This window comes from Lytechinus pictus, chromosome 2 (genome assembly GCF_037042905.1).
Source record: "Lytechinus pictus isolate F3 Inbred chromosome 2, Lp3.0, whole genome shotgun sequence".
In the NCBI taxonomy this organism is placed as follows: Eukaryota; Metazoa; Echinodermata; class Echinoidea; order Temnopleuroida; family Toxopneustidae; genus Lytechinus; species Lytechinus pictus.
The window spans coordinates 54777425-54795021 of NC_087246.1; the positions used below are offsets into that span (position 1 = coordinate 54777425).

At 35.8% G+C, this 17597-nt stretch overlaps 1 protein-coding gene across 1 annotated transcript in view; it reads right to left on the minus strand.

The window, feature by feature from the left end:
- Nucleotides 1-2776, minus strand: part of LOC129253954 (protein VAC14 homolog) — a 40442-nt gene extending 37666 nt beyond the window's left edge. Inside the window, exon 1 of the mRNA XM_064095694.1 lies at nucleotides 2670-2776. Within this exon, the coding sequence (XP_063951764.1) occupies nucleotides 2670-2776 (107 nt within the window). The remainder of the gene's footprint in view (nucleotides 1-2669) is intronic.
- Between the last annotated feature and the right edge of the window lie 14821 nt (nucleotides 2777-17597).

A 17597-nucleotide genomic window follows, 5' to 3' on the forward strand; every position in this document is an offset into this window, starting at 1 on the left:
TGTTCCTAGAAACTTGGGTATACTTCCACATCAAGCTCACTTTCATGTGAAGCCCTGCAAAGAAGATACAATGCAATGATTCCACACATTTGACTTCCATGTGTTATCTCTATGGCAAATTAAGTGTAATGTCAGTTACCAGCATGGTTGTGGAAAAATTATCATAGCCCCCAAAAGACAAAAACGAATTGTTTAATATTTTGTCACATCTTAACCTAGTAATGGAGGTATAATTACATATTCAAATTATTACTCTATCTACTCAGGGACATGAGATATTTCAATTTTAATAAACACCCTGAAATTGCATGTCCTTTTGCGTAATGTCAGTTACCGACACATTTTTGCTTGCTGATGCGTAAAAAAATGTGGTTACATAGGAAAACTTAGTATCAGACTATCAGAGTATACAGCAAGGTTCACTTTATTAACTCTATCAAAAGCAAACTCCCATCATTTGTTGTTTTAGAGATACACACATTGAAAGGTGTGAAAACATTGTGCCGTGTAATGTCAGTTACCGTGAAAATGCCCATATGCTGCAGGCTTGCTTCCCATGCAAATTTTTATGGGGCATGAAAATATTTTACTTGCATTGAAATGACACATAATAAAATGGGGGGGGGGCATTGGCGGTGGAAGGCAAAAAATTTAGGGGGGGACCGTCCCCCCCACTTCCGCCGCCTATGGGGGGTGTAACTAACCTCTGGTGTCAAGCACTGGCGGATCGAGGGGGCACAGCCAGCCCATGCCCCCCCCCCCCTTTGAGAGGCACAATTAAAATTTGTAATGTAAAAATGCTGTTAAAACTTAAAACACAAGTGTGCCCCCCCCCCCCTTGAAAGTGAGGACTTTTTTTTCTTGTCAGATTATTTCCTAGACGAAATGTACTTCATTTTTGGTTGAAAACATTTTTTTTTGCTTGTCAAATTGTGCCCCCCCCCCCTTTTGGAAAATCCTAGATCCGCCCCTGCGTCAATACTATATTTGAAAAGAGATATACCCTTTCCATCCCTGATGTAACCCATTTGCTGTCAAAAAATATATATTTGAAGAGGGGGCTAACATACCCCTTTGGCTTCACACCTGATGATTGCACATGACTTGCCATACTATACATGCACACACACCACATGCAGATGTACACGTACATGTTCTACCGGTGACACCTGCACAAGCTAGAGACACACAGAGATCGATAGGTCCATGATCCGCTCGACTCATTCATTAGCTCACTGCACAATTTGAATGCGGCATTTGTTATTAATTAGAGGTACGAATTGTTATCTATATCAATCAACAATTTCTAAAGGGTCATTATTAATGCCAGTTCATCCTCGCTCAAACTCGAGAAAAATTATTACTCATTAGTCCGAAATCGCCTTGCGTTTTAGCTTTGAGGGCAATATGCGACACATTTGTGAAGTCGGAAAATGACCATCGCCCGAAGAAAAAACCTTCCTTAATTCATACATTGGCGTCAAAAAAACGTCGCCTGAGAAATAAAAGATAAATAAAGGCTGAACAAAAATTGATAATATTCATGAATTTTGCAAACAAAAAATCACTTAAAAAAACACAATTTTGCTCACCCGTTTCATATTTCCAGCATCGAAAGAACTTTTCGAACTTGAAATCATGCTCGCAAAGAAAGAAATTTGATGTTTCATCGAATAGCGACGATATGAGAGAGAAAATAAAACCCAGAAGTCAGATCCCGCGAAACTTGATATTTTTAAGGTGGCGACTTTTTTTGGGATGTTCGAGTGACAAGATCGTCTCTGTAAAATGGATTATTATGGACCTCAATGTACATGATGTAAGTTTTAAATGAAATTATTTCGTAAACCATAAAACTTATTTCCCTTAAATACCATTTTTATTTTTTTAAAGTGTTTTGCAAATGTTAAAATTTATCACGTAATTATAAATAATTAGTATAATAGTTACTAATAATTATTTATAATCACGTAATAAATTTTAGTATTTGTAAAATAATCATTTTTATCTATAAATTATTCATCAGAACGGCATCGCTAGCCGGAAGTACGTCATACATAAGCTGTTCAAGGGTCGACACTATTGTACTTACGTTGTTTACATGTGGATCGAGGGGTCTACTCGGCATCAGTTAGGTAAAAACCTTAATTTTTTCACATTTTAATAATATAATTTTAAAACCTTCCTACGCAATTAGGCGTAGGAAGGTGTAAAAATCAATGAAATCCATAAAATTCAAGTGATTTTTGTTTCAAAAGATGGATTTCCGAGGGAAATCAATCTTTCATTCTTTGTTTTGCACTTTTGGTCCTTCTCTTCTGCGACTACGGCACGGGAAGAATGTCAAGACGCGTACGTCAATGATGAAGAAGTATATTTCATTATTTTAAAAGTCATCATCATTGTGTCCTCAAGACTACGTATGATGCGCGCGTTCGGTAATACAAGGCCGGTCGGTAATACAATCACTCACTATACTAACCTCGCAATACGTGTGAGTGGCTCAGCCCTAGCTACGGCTACGCCCACCGCGCCCCCGCCGCACCCCCTCGCTCGGGCCGACACCCGAGCGCAACTAACGGCATCATCATCGGGCATGCTGCCATGAGCCGGCATGAACGGGAACTCCTGATAAAGTGATATTGACAGGTATACGGTAGAATACTTACTTTTCTATATCCAGTGCTGCTCCCTTCCTTTTCTCATACATTTTATCACTGAGAGCCCTACCAATCGCTTGTGGAAGAGGGCCATAATCAGACTGATTACTTGACATTTTCGCTGTTTGTTGATTTTCCTGTTCTCGTGACTGACGTGACTTCCCAATTTCACTCGCAAAATATTATGGAACGCTTAATCGTGCCGATAATGTTCAGAAACACCCTCTAGTCCAGTCAATCTAGCCAGAATAGGGGGGTAACCCACCACTAATTGCAACACGAGATATTCGACTGAAATGCTTTCTAGGAAGGTCCCCTAAACAACATACTAAAAGTCCCAAGAAATCCAAGCAGTGGAAATTCATGAAATTCGCATATTATGCAAATTAGCCCTGAAAAATTAGAAAAAGAAGGGAAATAATCCAAAGATTACAAATTAAATGTCCAAAACAATTTAATTTGAATGGAAATTCATGATAAATAACTGAATTCAATGTTTTTAATCAAAAGTGCAAAAATTTCTACCTCATTTGCATATTATGCAAATAAGCATCCTTATATGGAAAAAATGTCAAGATATTGTGATTTTTCTCATCCCAGGACCAAAATCCAATTGAAACCAGTTGGATTTCCAACTGGTTTCAATTGGTTTCAATTGGTTTCAACTGGTTTCAATCGGTTTTAACTGGAATTTAACAATTTCCAGTTGAAACCAATTGAAACCAGTTGGGCAACTGGAAATCCTAACTGGAACCAGTTGGGTAACTGGAAATGACTTCCAATTGGAAATGATTTCTTACTGGAACCAGTTGAGTAACTGGAAATCCCAACTGGAACCAGTTGGGCAACTGGAAATCCTAACTGGAACCAGTTGGGTAACTGGAAATGACTTCCAATTGGAAATGATTTCTAACTGGAACCAGTTGGGCAACTGGAAATCCTAACTGGAACCAGTTGGGTAACTGGAAATGACTTCCAACTGGAAATGATTTCTAACTGGAACCAGTTGAGTAACTGGAAATCCCAACTGGAACCAGTTGGGCAACTGGAAATCCTAACTGGAACCAGTTGGGTAACTGGAAATGACTTCCAATTGGAAATGATTTCTTACTGGAACCAGTTGAGTAACTGGAAATCCCAACTGGAACCAGTTGGGCAACTGGAACCAGTTGGGTAACTGGAAATGACTTCCAATTGGAAATGATTTCTAACTGGAACCAGTTGGGCAACTGGAAATCCTAACTGGAACCAGTTGGGTAACTGGAAATGACTTCTGGAAATGATTTCTAACTGGAACCAGTTGGGTAACTGGAAATCCTAACTTGAACCATTCAGTTGTGTAACTGGAAATCCTAACTGGTACCAATTGGGTAACTGAGATGACTTCTAACTGGAAAGATGGGTAACTGGAAATGAATTCTAATTGGAACCAGTTGGGTAACTGGAAATTATTTCCAATTGGTTTCCAATTGGAAATTTTCCAGTTACCCAACTGGATCCAATTGAAACCAGTTAATTTGCATATTATTTGCCAGTGTGCACAGATTAATGTTTTATGAGATTAATCATCATTAACAATGTATCTATTTAATTCTTTACAATTTCAAGTACCACACTTTTTAAAGATTAGTATTTAGAATACTTAGCAGTGAAAACCATGTTCATAAATGTTATAGATTATAATTAAAACAGATTAAAGGATAATTAGTACACCACTAACTGTTACCAAATTACATCAAATAAAAGTACATATATTTGAAGATCTTCCATATAAATATATATACATGAAAGTCTGTATTTTATCAATGCCCTTTACATTGGTATTAATAGACATATAACACTGCTTCTGTGTTGGCATGAGAAATAGTTACTGCAAATGCTAATTAATTTGTAACTAATTAAGTTCGTTCCAACTGGAAGTTCCAATTGGATCCAGTTGGAAACCAATTGGTTTCAACTGGTTCCAGTTGAAACCAGTTGCCTCCAATTGGTTTCAACTGGAACCAATTGAAACCAGTTGCCTCCAATTGGATTCAATTGGTTTTAATAGGGAAATTGGAACAACTGGAACCAATTGACAACAATTGCCAACTGGTTCCAGTTGCCCAATTGGTTTTAACTGGAACCAATTGGCAACTGGTTTTCAATTGGTTTTTAACTGGAACCAATTGGCAACTGGTTTTCAATTGGAACCAGTTGTTCCAATTTCCCTATTGAAACCAGTTGGCCAACTGGTTTCAATTGGTTTTGCCCTAATTGGTTTTAACTGGATTTTGGTCCTGGGATATAGACTGCTTGAAAACATTTCATTAATGTTGACATTAATATGCTACAACAGTGCGTATCAAAAAAAAATTTACACTTAGAAAAAATCCTGTAAAATTATACATTTGTAATATCCTGAACATATTTTCACATTTTAACATTGGTACAGGTCCAATTAATCAAATGATGATATAACTGTCGAAAAATATTTCCGCTTGAGTGAGCACCACTTACTTTTGAAAAGTTAGTGAAAAATGATTTGCGCAGAACTTTGAAATAGTTATGAGAATAAAAGTAAACCTTAATCATGAAGAACACATTGAATTTAGTTATTAAAATTGATTTGAAGATATCTTTTACCTTTTTTAACTCGTTTCCTTGCCCGAAACACTTCGGAGAGTGCATTGCGCCCTACCCCACTCCCCCAAACACCGAGGCCATCGTGACGATATTTGCTTTACACTGAGCTGTGATTTACATGAAATGGCTTAGGCTCAACTTTCATTGTCAAGCTTGGTAAAAGTGTGGAAAACCAAGTATTAATGAAAAATGAAATGTAAACCTACTTTAAATGATAAAAACTTAGTGAAAAAAAATGCTGGAGATGTCTGATATAAACTTTTGTTCAGATTCAGTTATGTCCTCAGATACAGCTGGCAGGGTAAAGGTTGTGCTTACTGAGTGTTGACATTTCAATTTGGGTGGCAAAATTGTTACAAAATGCTTGAATGTATCCGTTTTATTTCAACTGACCAAAAGTGCAAGGGAAATGTATGAAAAATGTTTTGCAGGGTAAGTTTGATTTCGCCCTTTCCCCTTGACACAGCGTACGTGATGACGAGCATTTCTGCACAAACAGATTTATGCAAGCTTTACAAAAATGGACAGTGCTCACTCAAGTGCAACATTCTATCATAACTTTTACTTTCATTGGATAGATGAGACCCAAACCCAAGAATATATGTAAAAAAAATACCCACATGTTGTATATTTTTTTATTCCCAGGGCTTTTTCAAAGTGTAAACTTTTTTTTGATACGCACTGTATATCACTAAGCATGAGAATTCATCCCAATGCCTGAAAATTAATTTGCATATTATGCAAATTAGCCATTAAAAAAAAAATTAGGAAATTAATCCAAAGATTACAAATTAAATGTCCACAGCAAGTAATTTTGAACAAAAGTTCATGACGAATAAATAAGTTCAATGTCTTTATTTAAAAAAGCTAGCAAATCTGCCTCATTTGCATATTATGCAAATAAGTATCCTTATATGGAAAATGTCAAGAAATTTTGATTTTTATCACATTGCCTGCAGTGAAAACATATCAGTTTTTCAAATTAATATGCTGCTATCACTAAGCATTCAAATCAATCCTAATATGATTTATATTCAAGGAAAAATACTGGAAATATGTTCTTCGCTTCCTAAGCCGCGTTGTTAGTCTGACAAGATGATGGGATCGGCAAGAACAAAGCCCAGTATTTGAACTGGTGTGTAGTTTGTTAGAGTTGACAACCCTTTCTTATATGGATGGGAACGACTTATACTTTGTTGAAAATTCACCGTATAAACATGGTAAAGGGAGGCCAGGAAAAGCAAACTTATGGCAGGTAAGATCTGATGAGTAGTCTCATTAAGAAGTGTAGCAGAGATTCCGTCTGGCCTAGTAGCTTCATGCAGGGTGTTTTCTTTAACAATTTCTTCAGTAGTCTGGCTACACCTGTTTGACTAAACAATATGTTATCTGGCCATATCTGGGTCAGGACTGGGTCCCAGGACTTGTAGAGCAGCGTCATCATCATCGTCATCATGATCAGTGGTGAATACTAAGACTAAAAATCTTTGCCTTCCTTTAATAATGCTATTCCAATGCAGTCATAGCTATTGATATTATAGGCTCCCAACATGCTAATTGTTACAGCCTTGATCATTGTCAAGCCGGTCAACAAGTTATGTATTACGTAGGCTTGTCTACAAACCCTCTTATGGTCCTCTTTAATGCATTGTAGCAATTCTGAGCTTTACTTTACTGATGCTTTTGAAGCTCTTAAATGTGCAAGCCTTCCTAAGCCTTTCTCTAAAACCTTTGACATCTTCCGACACAACTTATGTCCATTGTCCATTTAAGGCAACTTGTGTCGGAAGAAGGCATGGTTAACGATGTGTTCTTGTTAAAGTCCTCTTGATTGGCATTCAGTCTCCTATGCTCGACTTGTCGGATTTCAGTACAGAGTTGTATGATTGTCCAAAGTACATCTGCATGACACTATTAAAGTCAGCATTCCTCCAGAAGAACATCCTTAGTCGTACCATAATTACTAAAAGGTTTATTCCTCTGGATAACCTCACTGTATACCCAATGAGTAACACATTGTGGCAAATAAATACTGGAAGTGGTACACACTGTCTAATCAATGTTGGATGGTATTTGATGGTAATGTTAAGGGTGTTCCATTACGTTGTGTCCTCTTGTTGGAAAGGCAATAATCTGGCTTAGTCCTCCATCTGGTTTGTTCATTGTCTCACTGAGGAATTTTTGTTTACCATAAATATCAGGACATTAATATTATTATTTGCATACGACTTACTTAGAAACTATAGCTTTAATATTTGGAGATGGTTGCCATAGGATATTTATCAAAGAGGAAAGAACAGAAAATGGATGCTTCATCATGAAGCAGCAACTGGATTCAGCAAGAACGTCTAATCACGATTCCTGTATCTGAGAAAGATGCCTACAATGCACTTTAAGCCTTCATCATGAATTTATGAATGGCTTTCATGTCGCTCGTATAGGCAAATGCCCATTGTTACTCTTATTAAGCATGCCCAGAGATCTTGTGATCCAAGCAAGTACTCATATTCACCACCAAGACAAGTGATGATGATGATGGGCTCTTGTAAAGCGCCGGCCCTCCGCCTCAGCTGGGCGCTCATGGCACTTGCTCAAAAATAGGAAATATCTCACAAATTTCAATGTCTTCAAACAGTGCTTAGGATCATTATTCAGTTCAAGTACTGTTCTAGTAATGCTACAATCGAGTTATTCTTGGGGGATAATGTTGGAGTGGGGAACAGAAAGGTACGACTCAAAAGTTGATTGGGTCTCTGCTCTCCTGATAAATTGGGGAAGGCTATATATTCCACAGCTTTGGTCCAGAGATGTAGAAGGCTCTGTCATCCCAGGTTGTGTGGCTGAGAGATTCCCTCAGCAATGCTTGATCTGCTGATCTGAGACTGCGTGTTGGTCTATGCTGAGATAAGAGTTCTGATATGTAATGTGGAGATTTATCGTTAAGCGCTTTAAATACAAGGACCCCAAGTTTATAAGCTAAGTGGTGTGCTACAAGGACCAAATATTCGAAGCTAATGGACTTTTATTTGTACGGGTGTGACATCTTGTGCTGATCACTTGGCAATCCAGGAGCTTGCTAGCGTGGACTATACTCGCAAGAAACGCAAAGTCTCTACAAAGTCAAGAAGAGAGCAAGACTTGGATGGAAATAATGAAGCATTCAAGCAGTGGGATCCATGTAGAATGGACTCATCATTGTACAATATGGGTGGGGTAACTGCTCGTGACAAAAGTCAATATCAACCAAGCAAGAAATGTAGGGAAGGTCATCATGGTTAATACACATGATCTACATGGAATTTTAGAGGAAAATATCACTATGTGTTTCCTTGAATATTTATAACATGTCGGATGCTTATTTGCATAATATGTAAATTATACTTAATCAGATATTAAGCTTATTAAGATTATTAATGTTTTTGCCATTCTTAGTGATCACATCATATTGATCTAGACTGAAATTTTTTCCTAACTGTTTTTGTGAGAAAAGTCAAAATTTCTGGATTTTTTTTTCCATATAAAAATGCTCATATATATGCAAATGAGGTAGATTTATTTACGATTTCTTATTTAAAAAATAACTAAATTTGTAAAACTTATCATGGGCTTCAGTTCAATTCGTATTGTTTTCTGCACTTGATTTCCAATATTTGGATTATTTTCCTTATTTGTAATTTATTATGGCTAATTTGCACAAAATTCAAATTTTGTGATTTTCCTATATGCTTGTATATTTAAGGACTTTTAATATGGTGTTTAGGAAACCTTCCTGTAAGGTATTGCCATATTCCAATTTCAATAGATAATCTACTTGCAATTTTTGAGGGATGTATCACCAGTGTGTTTTCTTGAATATTTATAACATGTTAGATACTTTTATTTGCATAATATGCAAATTACACTACAGACACTAAGCTGAATACAAATGTATTCAACGTCCTTAGTGATAGCAGCATGTATATTTCAATATTAATAAAATTTTCAAGCAGTTAATGAGAGAAAAATCACAATACCTTGACATTTTTCCATATAAGGATGCTTATTTGCATATTATGCAAATGAGGTAGATTTTTTGCACTGTTGACAAAGAACATTGAATACAGTTATTTATCATGGATTTTCGCTCAAATTAAATTGCTTTGGACACTCAATTTGTAATCTTTGGGCTATTTTCCTTATTTTTCTAACTTTTTATGGCTAATTTGCATAATATGCGAATTTCATAAATTTCCACTGCTTGGATTTCTTGGGACTTTTAGTATGTTGTTTAGGGAACCTTCCTTGAAATAATTGCAGTGGAATATCTCATGTTGCAATTAGTGGTGGGTCAAACTCTATATTGACTGGACTACTCCTTCGTCAGATCATATCCCTCTCTCGTTTCAGTTCCGTTCCTCAACAGTTCGAAGATTGGCGGGTAATCAAAATTCATCATATAGCCGCCTTGTCCCTAGTCCACGTCCTGGACGATTTTTATTGATTGGGCAATTCAAAGGGGCAAACCCTATTGGACCGTACCGATACCCCGCGCGCACACATAACCAACACACACACGCCCTCACTTACCCCCAGTGATTCGCCTAACCCAGTGATTCACCTAACCAACTGATTCACTTTCCCCGAAAAATCAGGGGGTGTGTGTTATTTGTTTGGTAGTCGTATCGTACCAAATAACAACAGTCCAGGAGGTGGACTACCTTGCCCCCGGCCCCCAGCCCTCCCCTAGTTTAATTCCGCCAATAATTGAGCGGTATATTATCTACTATCATCATCATCTAGTATCCCCAAATTAGACTCCAAAATAGCCAATCTGGAATAAAATTATTGGAAATGGTTTTTCAACTGATTTGAGTAGGTATATGGGTGTCAACATTTACCAAAAAAAAGTTAGGAGGAATATGGGGAAAGTGATTTTTTTCAAGGTCAAAGTTCAATGACCTTTTCATATATATACTGTATAACGGTATCTCTGAGATCGAAAGGCGTTGGTTGGTGATAATGGTGTCAAAATGCACAAATTCTTACCAGAATATAAAATAAAATAAAATTAATTACCTAGAACGCACATTCACCGATAAAATTCAAGGTCAAAGCCTTTCAAAGGTGAATGACCTATTTTACATTATATACCATACCATATAATGGTATCTCTGAGATGATAAGGTACAGGCTGGTGATCATGGTGTCAAAATGCACAGATTCTTACCAGAATTAGATCAAATAAAATAAAATTAAGTAGATAGAATGCACATTCACCCGTAAAATTTAAGGCCAAAGGTCAATGACCTTTTATACATTATATATATATGTACCATATTATATAATTGTATCTCTAAGATAAAACGGCGCAGGTTGGAGTTCTTGGTGTCAAATACACAGATTCTTACAGGAAGAAATATAATAAAAGTAAGCATCGAGAATGCACATTCTTCCATAAAATTCAAGGACAAAGGTCAATGTCCTTTTTAGCATTTTTATCTAATAATGGTATCTCTGAGATAAAACACCGCAGGTTGGTGATCTTGGTACCAAAATGCAAAGGCTTGTACAAGAAGATTAAACAACACCACTGAAATAGTATAAAAAATAAACTTTCACCCTTAAAATCCAAGATCAGAGGAAATACATAATCTGTATGACATAAAAATAACAAAAAAAAATATCCTTTGTGTTCATAATTTATTTGTGAATAATGTAAATAAAGATGGCTAATTTGTAATGAAAACATTGAGGTTTCATAATTTCAGTCTGAAATATTAAAGGTCATGGAGAATGTATTTAGGGTTCAGAGGTCAATTAACCCTTTCCAAAATATCAGTGGAAATTAAGTTAAAAAAAAGTTAATAACCAAATAACACTTCTTCATATACTGCGATGCGTTGCCAATAGCAATGAAATCAAGTATATTATTTAAAATGATTTATATCTTAAGTAGCAGCATTTGATGCATCATAATATCTAAATCAATGTTGTCGTGTCTTTTTCTCTCCAGGGATAGACCACTCACCTCAATGCTATAATAAATACTATAAACTATTAGCTTAATCTTCTGAAAATGGATAAGATAGGTCTAACTCTCATGTCACAGCTAGCATCATCTGAGAGCATTTCCAAACGGCAGAGGGATGATGATGAAGATGAAATGAAGGCCATCATTAGAGCTGCAGCTTCTGTCATACATGTAGTAAATGGCATGTATATCAACTTCAACAAAGATGAATTCCCGTATCATTATTATTGCGAGCAGCCAGAATCTCTTGAGATGCTAATGCTGCAGGACAAAACTTCATATCTGCTCTCTGCCGTACGTCACCCATAATGCTATTCTTACTAGGTATCGGTTTGTACAAGGATCGTCTATTTGGTCCAGAACAACTGATTGTTATCATGCACAAATTAGGCATATAATAATGAAATTCAAAAGGAGATAATAGCTTACAAGACATCCATCCACCTAACAAAACTCCTACAGCACCACTTCCAGTTCTTGAGAGTCAGGCTGTGCAACATATCAGTAATAATATAGATCCTGATCTGATATCCCTTGACAGAACGTTAAGCTTTCATTGAATGGGCCAGATCAGAGTCTTGAAAATGTCAGAAGGTTTTCAAGAGTTTAATTACTCTTTGATGAAGTTGAGACAATTAACTTCATTTACTATGACAAAAGCTGCAGCTCTAATGATCGCCTTACTTTAATTCTTCATCATTGTCCCTGGCTATATGAAAATGTTCTCGGATGATGCTTGCCATAAGAATTAGGCCTATCCTGTCTTTTTACAAATCAAGTGATAGTATTGATTGAGCATTTGAGGATAGTGACCTATTGCTCCAGAGAAATTAGTACCTTGATTTATAAAATGCATAAATAAATGCTGCTACTTTAGACAACTTCACCATTTCAAATTATACCATCCATGATTTTTTTAACACTTTTGGCAATGCATTACTACAATATATACTAAAAAGTGCTATTTGATCTCAATTTCATCTCGAACTTGTATTTTGACATGATCATTGGTCAAGGATTCAACTATCAAATTTGTGTTCAATTTCCACGCAGGTCAGTCTTTTTCCCATCAGAATCACTATACCTAAATGCCACAATCACGTTATATCGACCTATTTACTTAAATTCCCTGACGTTATTGACATAGTGTTGATTGACCTCTAACCCCTAAATATATTTTTCATGGCCATTTTCTATCCTTATTTCAGAGTAAAATTATCAAACATCCAAGTTTTCATTACAAATAGCTATCTTTCTTTATATTATTCACCAATAAAATGTGAATATAATGGATTAATTTCTTTTTGGGGGAATCATGAATAGATATATAAATATTTATTAACTTTTGACCTGCGACTTTGGATATCAAAGGTGACGGATTATTCTTTATGATTATTTTGTGCCTTTTTATCTTCTTGCAAAAATTGCTTTTTGACACCGAAATGACCAACATGCAGCGTTTTATCTCAGAGATACCATTATAAGATATATAGTAAAAAGGTCATTGACCTTTGACCTTGAACTTTATGGATTAATATGCATTCTAGGTGATTAACCTTATCTTATTTGACCTTCCTGTAAGCTTTGAAAAGCTTTGACCTTGAATTTCATGGGTGAATGAGCATCGTAGGTAGTTGATTTTATTTTATTTGATCTTCTTGTAAGAATCTGTGCATTTCGACACCATGATCACCAACCTGTAATATTTTATCTGGGAGATACCATGATACAGTATATTTAAAAAGGTCATTGACCTTGACCTTGAAGAAAAAAAAAACACTTTCCCCGACCCGTATTCCTCCTTAATTTTTTTTGGTAAATGTTGACACCCATACCTACTCAAATCAGTCAAAAAACCATTTCCAATAATTTTATTCCAGATGGTGACTAATTATGGGATACTAATCATCATCATCATCATCATCATCATCAGCATCAACATCATCATCATTATTATTATTATCATCATCATCATTATTATTTTTATTATTATTATTATTATTGTCATTTATTGTTAATATTACACATAATATTACACTTAATGCTCATGACACTCAATAAAGTGACCTGAAGTTTGGCACTTATTAATTTTTCTTCCCTTTCTCCTTACTAAGCTTCCTCTAAAATTCTTCTTTCACGTTATTTCTTCATTTATCATATTTATGCGAGAGAAGAATGATGTGAATCGAATAATATAGGACCAAAATTGCTAAGACGGACGGTACTATTTCATTTCAAGAAAATATGATTTTTTTTTTATTAAAGACCTCTCATTTCCATATTCTCTTTAATTAAAAAACCCAAAAATTTTCGATAGCATATTCAGAAAATAATATCATCTTCTTTTTTAATTGCATCTATAACTTTTTTATTGAAGTAATCAAAATTATTGGGGCAAATTGTAGATCGCCCCTGCTGAAAGAACCAGGCGCGGTTTAGGGTGGGGGCTTTGGGGACTGAAGTCCCCCCCCCAAAAAAAAAAAAAAAAAAAGATCGCTCAAAAAATCGACCACAAAGAAAATATATATATATAAAGGTCCTATATGCGAAGGTCTATATACATTATCACATTCATGTCGTCAAGTGCTAACAAATCAAAGTTCTTGATATTCAAATTATAACAATTTCTCTCTCGGTCGCTAAACACTCCCTCGCAAAATGTCATCTGAATGAAGAATACATTAATGCTCTCTGCAATAGGCTATAGTAGACTGTCTTCCAACTTTTTTCCCCAAATTTTTTGTTATTCTTTAGGATATTTTTCTTTAGAAAATGTATCCGTCGCTATATACTCCCTGGTAAACTTATAGAAAACATATAGTTATAAAGTCAGTATAGTGCTGATCCATATTTTGGATGGCGAGAGGGAGTAAAGACAATGTCCAAAATATTTCGGCGCGCTCTGCACGCCCAACAATACACAAGTTTGCACGTGAAACTCACCGAAAAGTTTACAGTTTTATAATGTTTAATAATTTTCATGTCAAATCTGATGGTTTTATAGCGGTTTCAAATGTTTGTCAAATACATTTTTGCAATGGATTCTTAAATTTTTCAATATCTGTCAAAATCATTAGGCAGGGAAAATCGATATGTTTGCTGCATCCCCAATATTTTCATGGCGATCGCCCCCTACCCCATGATAGAAGAAAGATCTATAATGATTTGACTCTACTCTCTACCATATGTGTATACTTTTGTGTTATACAGGGCAGTGATCATTGGGCTGTTTTTTGGCAGCCTTTATGAAAGTTAAAAGTGTATCCCATTCAGCAATTTAACGATGTTGCAGGTGTAGGCCTACATTCAATTGTAAATATCATAAAGTGCTCCAAATGCTAGGTTTTACTTTAAACTTTTTCTCCCTGGTCACCATATTTCCTCGTAATATTTTAAGGGGTGTCATTGATATTAAAACCCAATCCCCTGCCATGTTCTACTTTTACGTTCAAAGTCTAAAAAACGCATCAGGAGAGAGTACCAATTAACACAAACCATTTCCTGATAACCAGTCCTACCCCCCCCCCCCCCCCCTTATCGTTAAATTCCCTCATCTACATCTATAATGATATAGATGAACAATTCTCAAGCATTAATTTGAAAATGTGATTTCTTTCGCTCGGTCGCTACGCTCCTTCCGCACGATATTACAAATATTTTTATAGGAGGGGGACAAGCTATTTGGTGTATATCCGCAATAGGCCATTTTCATTGTATTGAATAAACCGTCGAAAGTTTTTCAAGCCCTCAGAAGTCCCAAAAAAACTTTTAGTCTACAACCCAATGTGAAGTCATATTCACTCGTGTTAATTTAAGCATTTCAATTAACAGCGTGAATCATCATCATTTCGACCATGACTGTGAGCACGCTGTGAACCGCATACATTCGTAATTACGACGCTTCGTTATTCAGAAGGTTCGAATATTCCGAAGGTTCGTAATTTCGAAGGTTCGTTAGTCCGAAAACGAAATAAGGTTCGTAATTCCGATGGTTCATTAGTCCGAAAACGAAATAAGGTTCGAAATTCCGAAGGTTCATTAGTCCGAAAACGAAATGGGTTCGTAATTCCGAAGGTTCGTTGGTCCGAAAACGAGAAAAGGTTCGTAATTCCGAAGGTTCGTTTGTCCGAAAACAAAATGAGGTTCATTTATCCGAAGGTTTTTTAGTCCGAAAAGGAAGTAAGGTTCGTTAATCCGAAAATGAAGTAAGGTTCGTTAATCCGAAAATGAAGTAAGGTTCGTTTGAAGTATTTATTCTATTCATGTAATACATGAAGTTCTCAAAATATTCCTATTCAGGTCTGATCGTAAAAACTTATTAGCTGGCGCTGCGTGCTCGCATTTTCATTAGTATGCATAGGCCTGCTTATATGAATTCTAACAAACTACCTATTTATGACAGTTTATACAAAATTTAAACTCGCACTTCGCGCTCGAAGTAATTAGGCATGAGGCAAAAATTTTGAGGGGGCGATATGGTGTATCGGGCAAAAATAAAAATGCGAGCAAGCGAGCAAAAATTTTGACATTTTTATTTTTAAAAAAAAATCAAATTTTGTGATAGATTTTGACATAATGTTAAAAGATAATATCATATTTCACCCTTCTCTCTTCTTTTTTTTTGTACACCACGGTGAACAGGATTTTTGCTATGATTGTGCGCATCAGGGCGAAGCTCTATATACCCGAGGGGGCCAGTATGGCGCGTGTGGCAAGAAGTAGCTTAATATAAGTCCCGAGCGAGCGAAGTGAGCAAGACAAAAAAAATCACCTTTTCATGAGAATCTAACATGAAGATAAATTTTTAACGTGATATTCAGAAAAATATAATACACTTTTCCTTTGCCTTTCTTTCTTTACTTCTTTTTTGTGTTTGGTTGTAGAACTTTTGGGGCCATAGTCCAAACTCATCCATACAACAGTGCTATGTGGGTGGGGTCCGGGGCGGAGCCCCAGAACCTCTTGATATTAAAGCCATTTTAAACCTTACAGATGGCCACTAATTTTAATCAAATTGCGTGTATATTTATATAGCTTTCACACAGCACATAAATTCATGAAGTCAATTAAAATGTTTAGAATCACCTATTTCATGTTCTATGGAGATAAAAAAGGGACTTTTTCAGTTCAATTCAATTCAATTCAATTACTTAAAATGAAATAGGCCTACTATTTATAGTTTCTGAATCCAAATCCTGCAATTAAATGCAGTATATATTGTGTGTCGTACGGGACAACTTTTAATAGGACAATTATTGAAAAATGAAGGGCAGTAATTAGATCCTTATGGGATAAATCGATCACCCATGGGTCAAAGATAGATAAACTGATATTGTGAAATTGCATCATCAAAAATAAAATTATAGGAAAAACTTTTGCATTTTCATGTGTCGTACGGGACATTGCCAAAATTAGGTTCTGATAAATCAGGGCTGCCCCCATTATGGATCATGATAATGTTGTAGATGTTATTTGGAACCATCAATGATACATTATTCCATTGACCCGCAATATTTTCAATCTTCTCGTGCTTTGCCAATAATGGTTTTACGCAGTGTTTGTACTTGACTATTTAATTAGGAAATTATTGAAAATTGAAAATTCCATTGTTTCCCCCCCAAAAAACTATATCTGACTTCACTTTTGGTTAAAACTCATAATTTTCATAAAATTTAGGTATCATAGTAAAATATTACACTACTTATGACTTATTGAAAGCATGTTGAAATTTATGATATTTTTGAAGTTCTAGTGTGGAATCGCCCCAATTCACAATTATATGCAATATTTAGAGTCAAGCAAAGCCAAATTATGTCAACATTATATGTCCCATGCATTGGCGGCGGGAGCGACAAATTTTAGGGGGGGGGATCACAAAAATTGTTTGACAAGCAAAAAAAAAAGGTTATCAACCTAAAATTTTAGGGGGGACGCAGGAAAAAAAATTGACAAGCAAAAAAAAAAAAAAAAAAAAAAAAAAAAAGGTTATCAACAAAAGATTTAGGGGGGGACCGTTCCCCCACCTAAAATTTAGGGGGGGGGGACACGTCCCCCCCCCCGCTTCCGCCGCCTATGGTCCCATGTTACAATGTACACAATACTTTTAGGACCTATGACAGCCATTATGGATTTCAAAGTACAGCATTTATTACCTCCACGACCAATATATGATGTATTTAGTTATAAATCATGTTTAAGACAATATGTTTACTCGTACATCACAGTTATATGCATTTTATGATTCTCACTCTTGTGAAAATTAGTTTCCCTATTTGCATGTTACATAATTTAGTTAGGGCTTG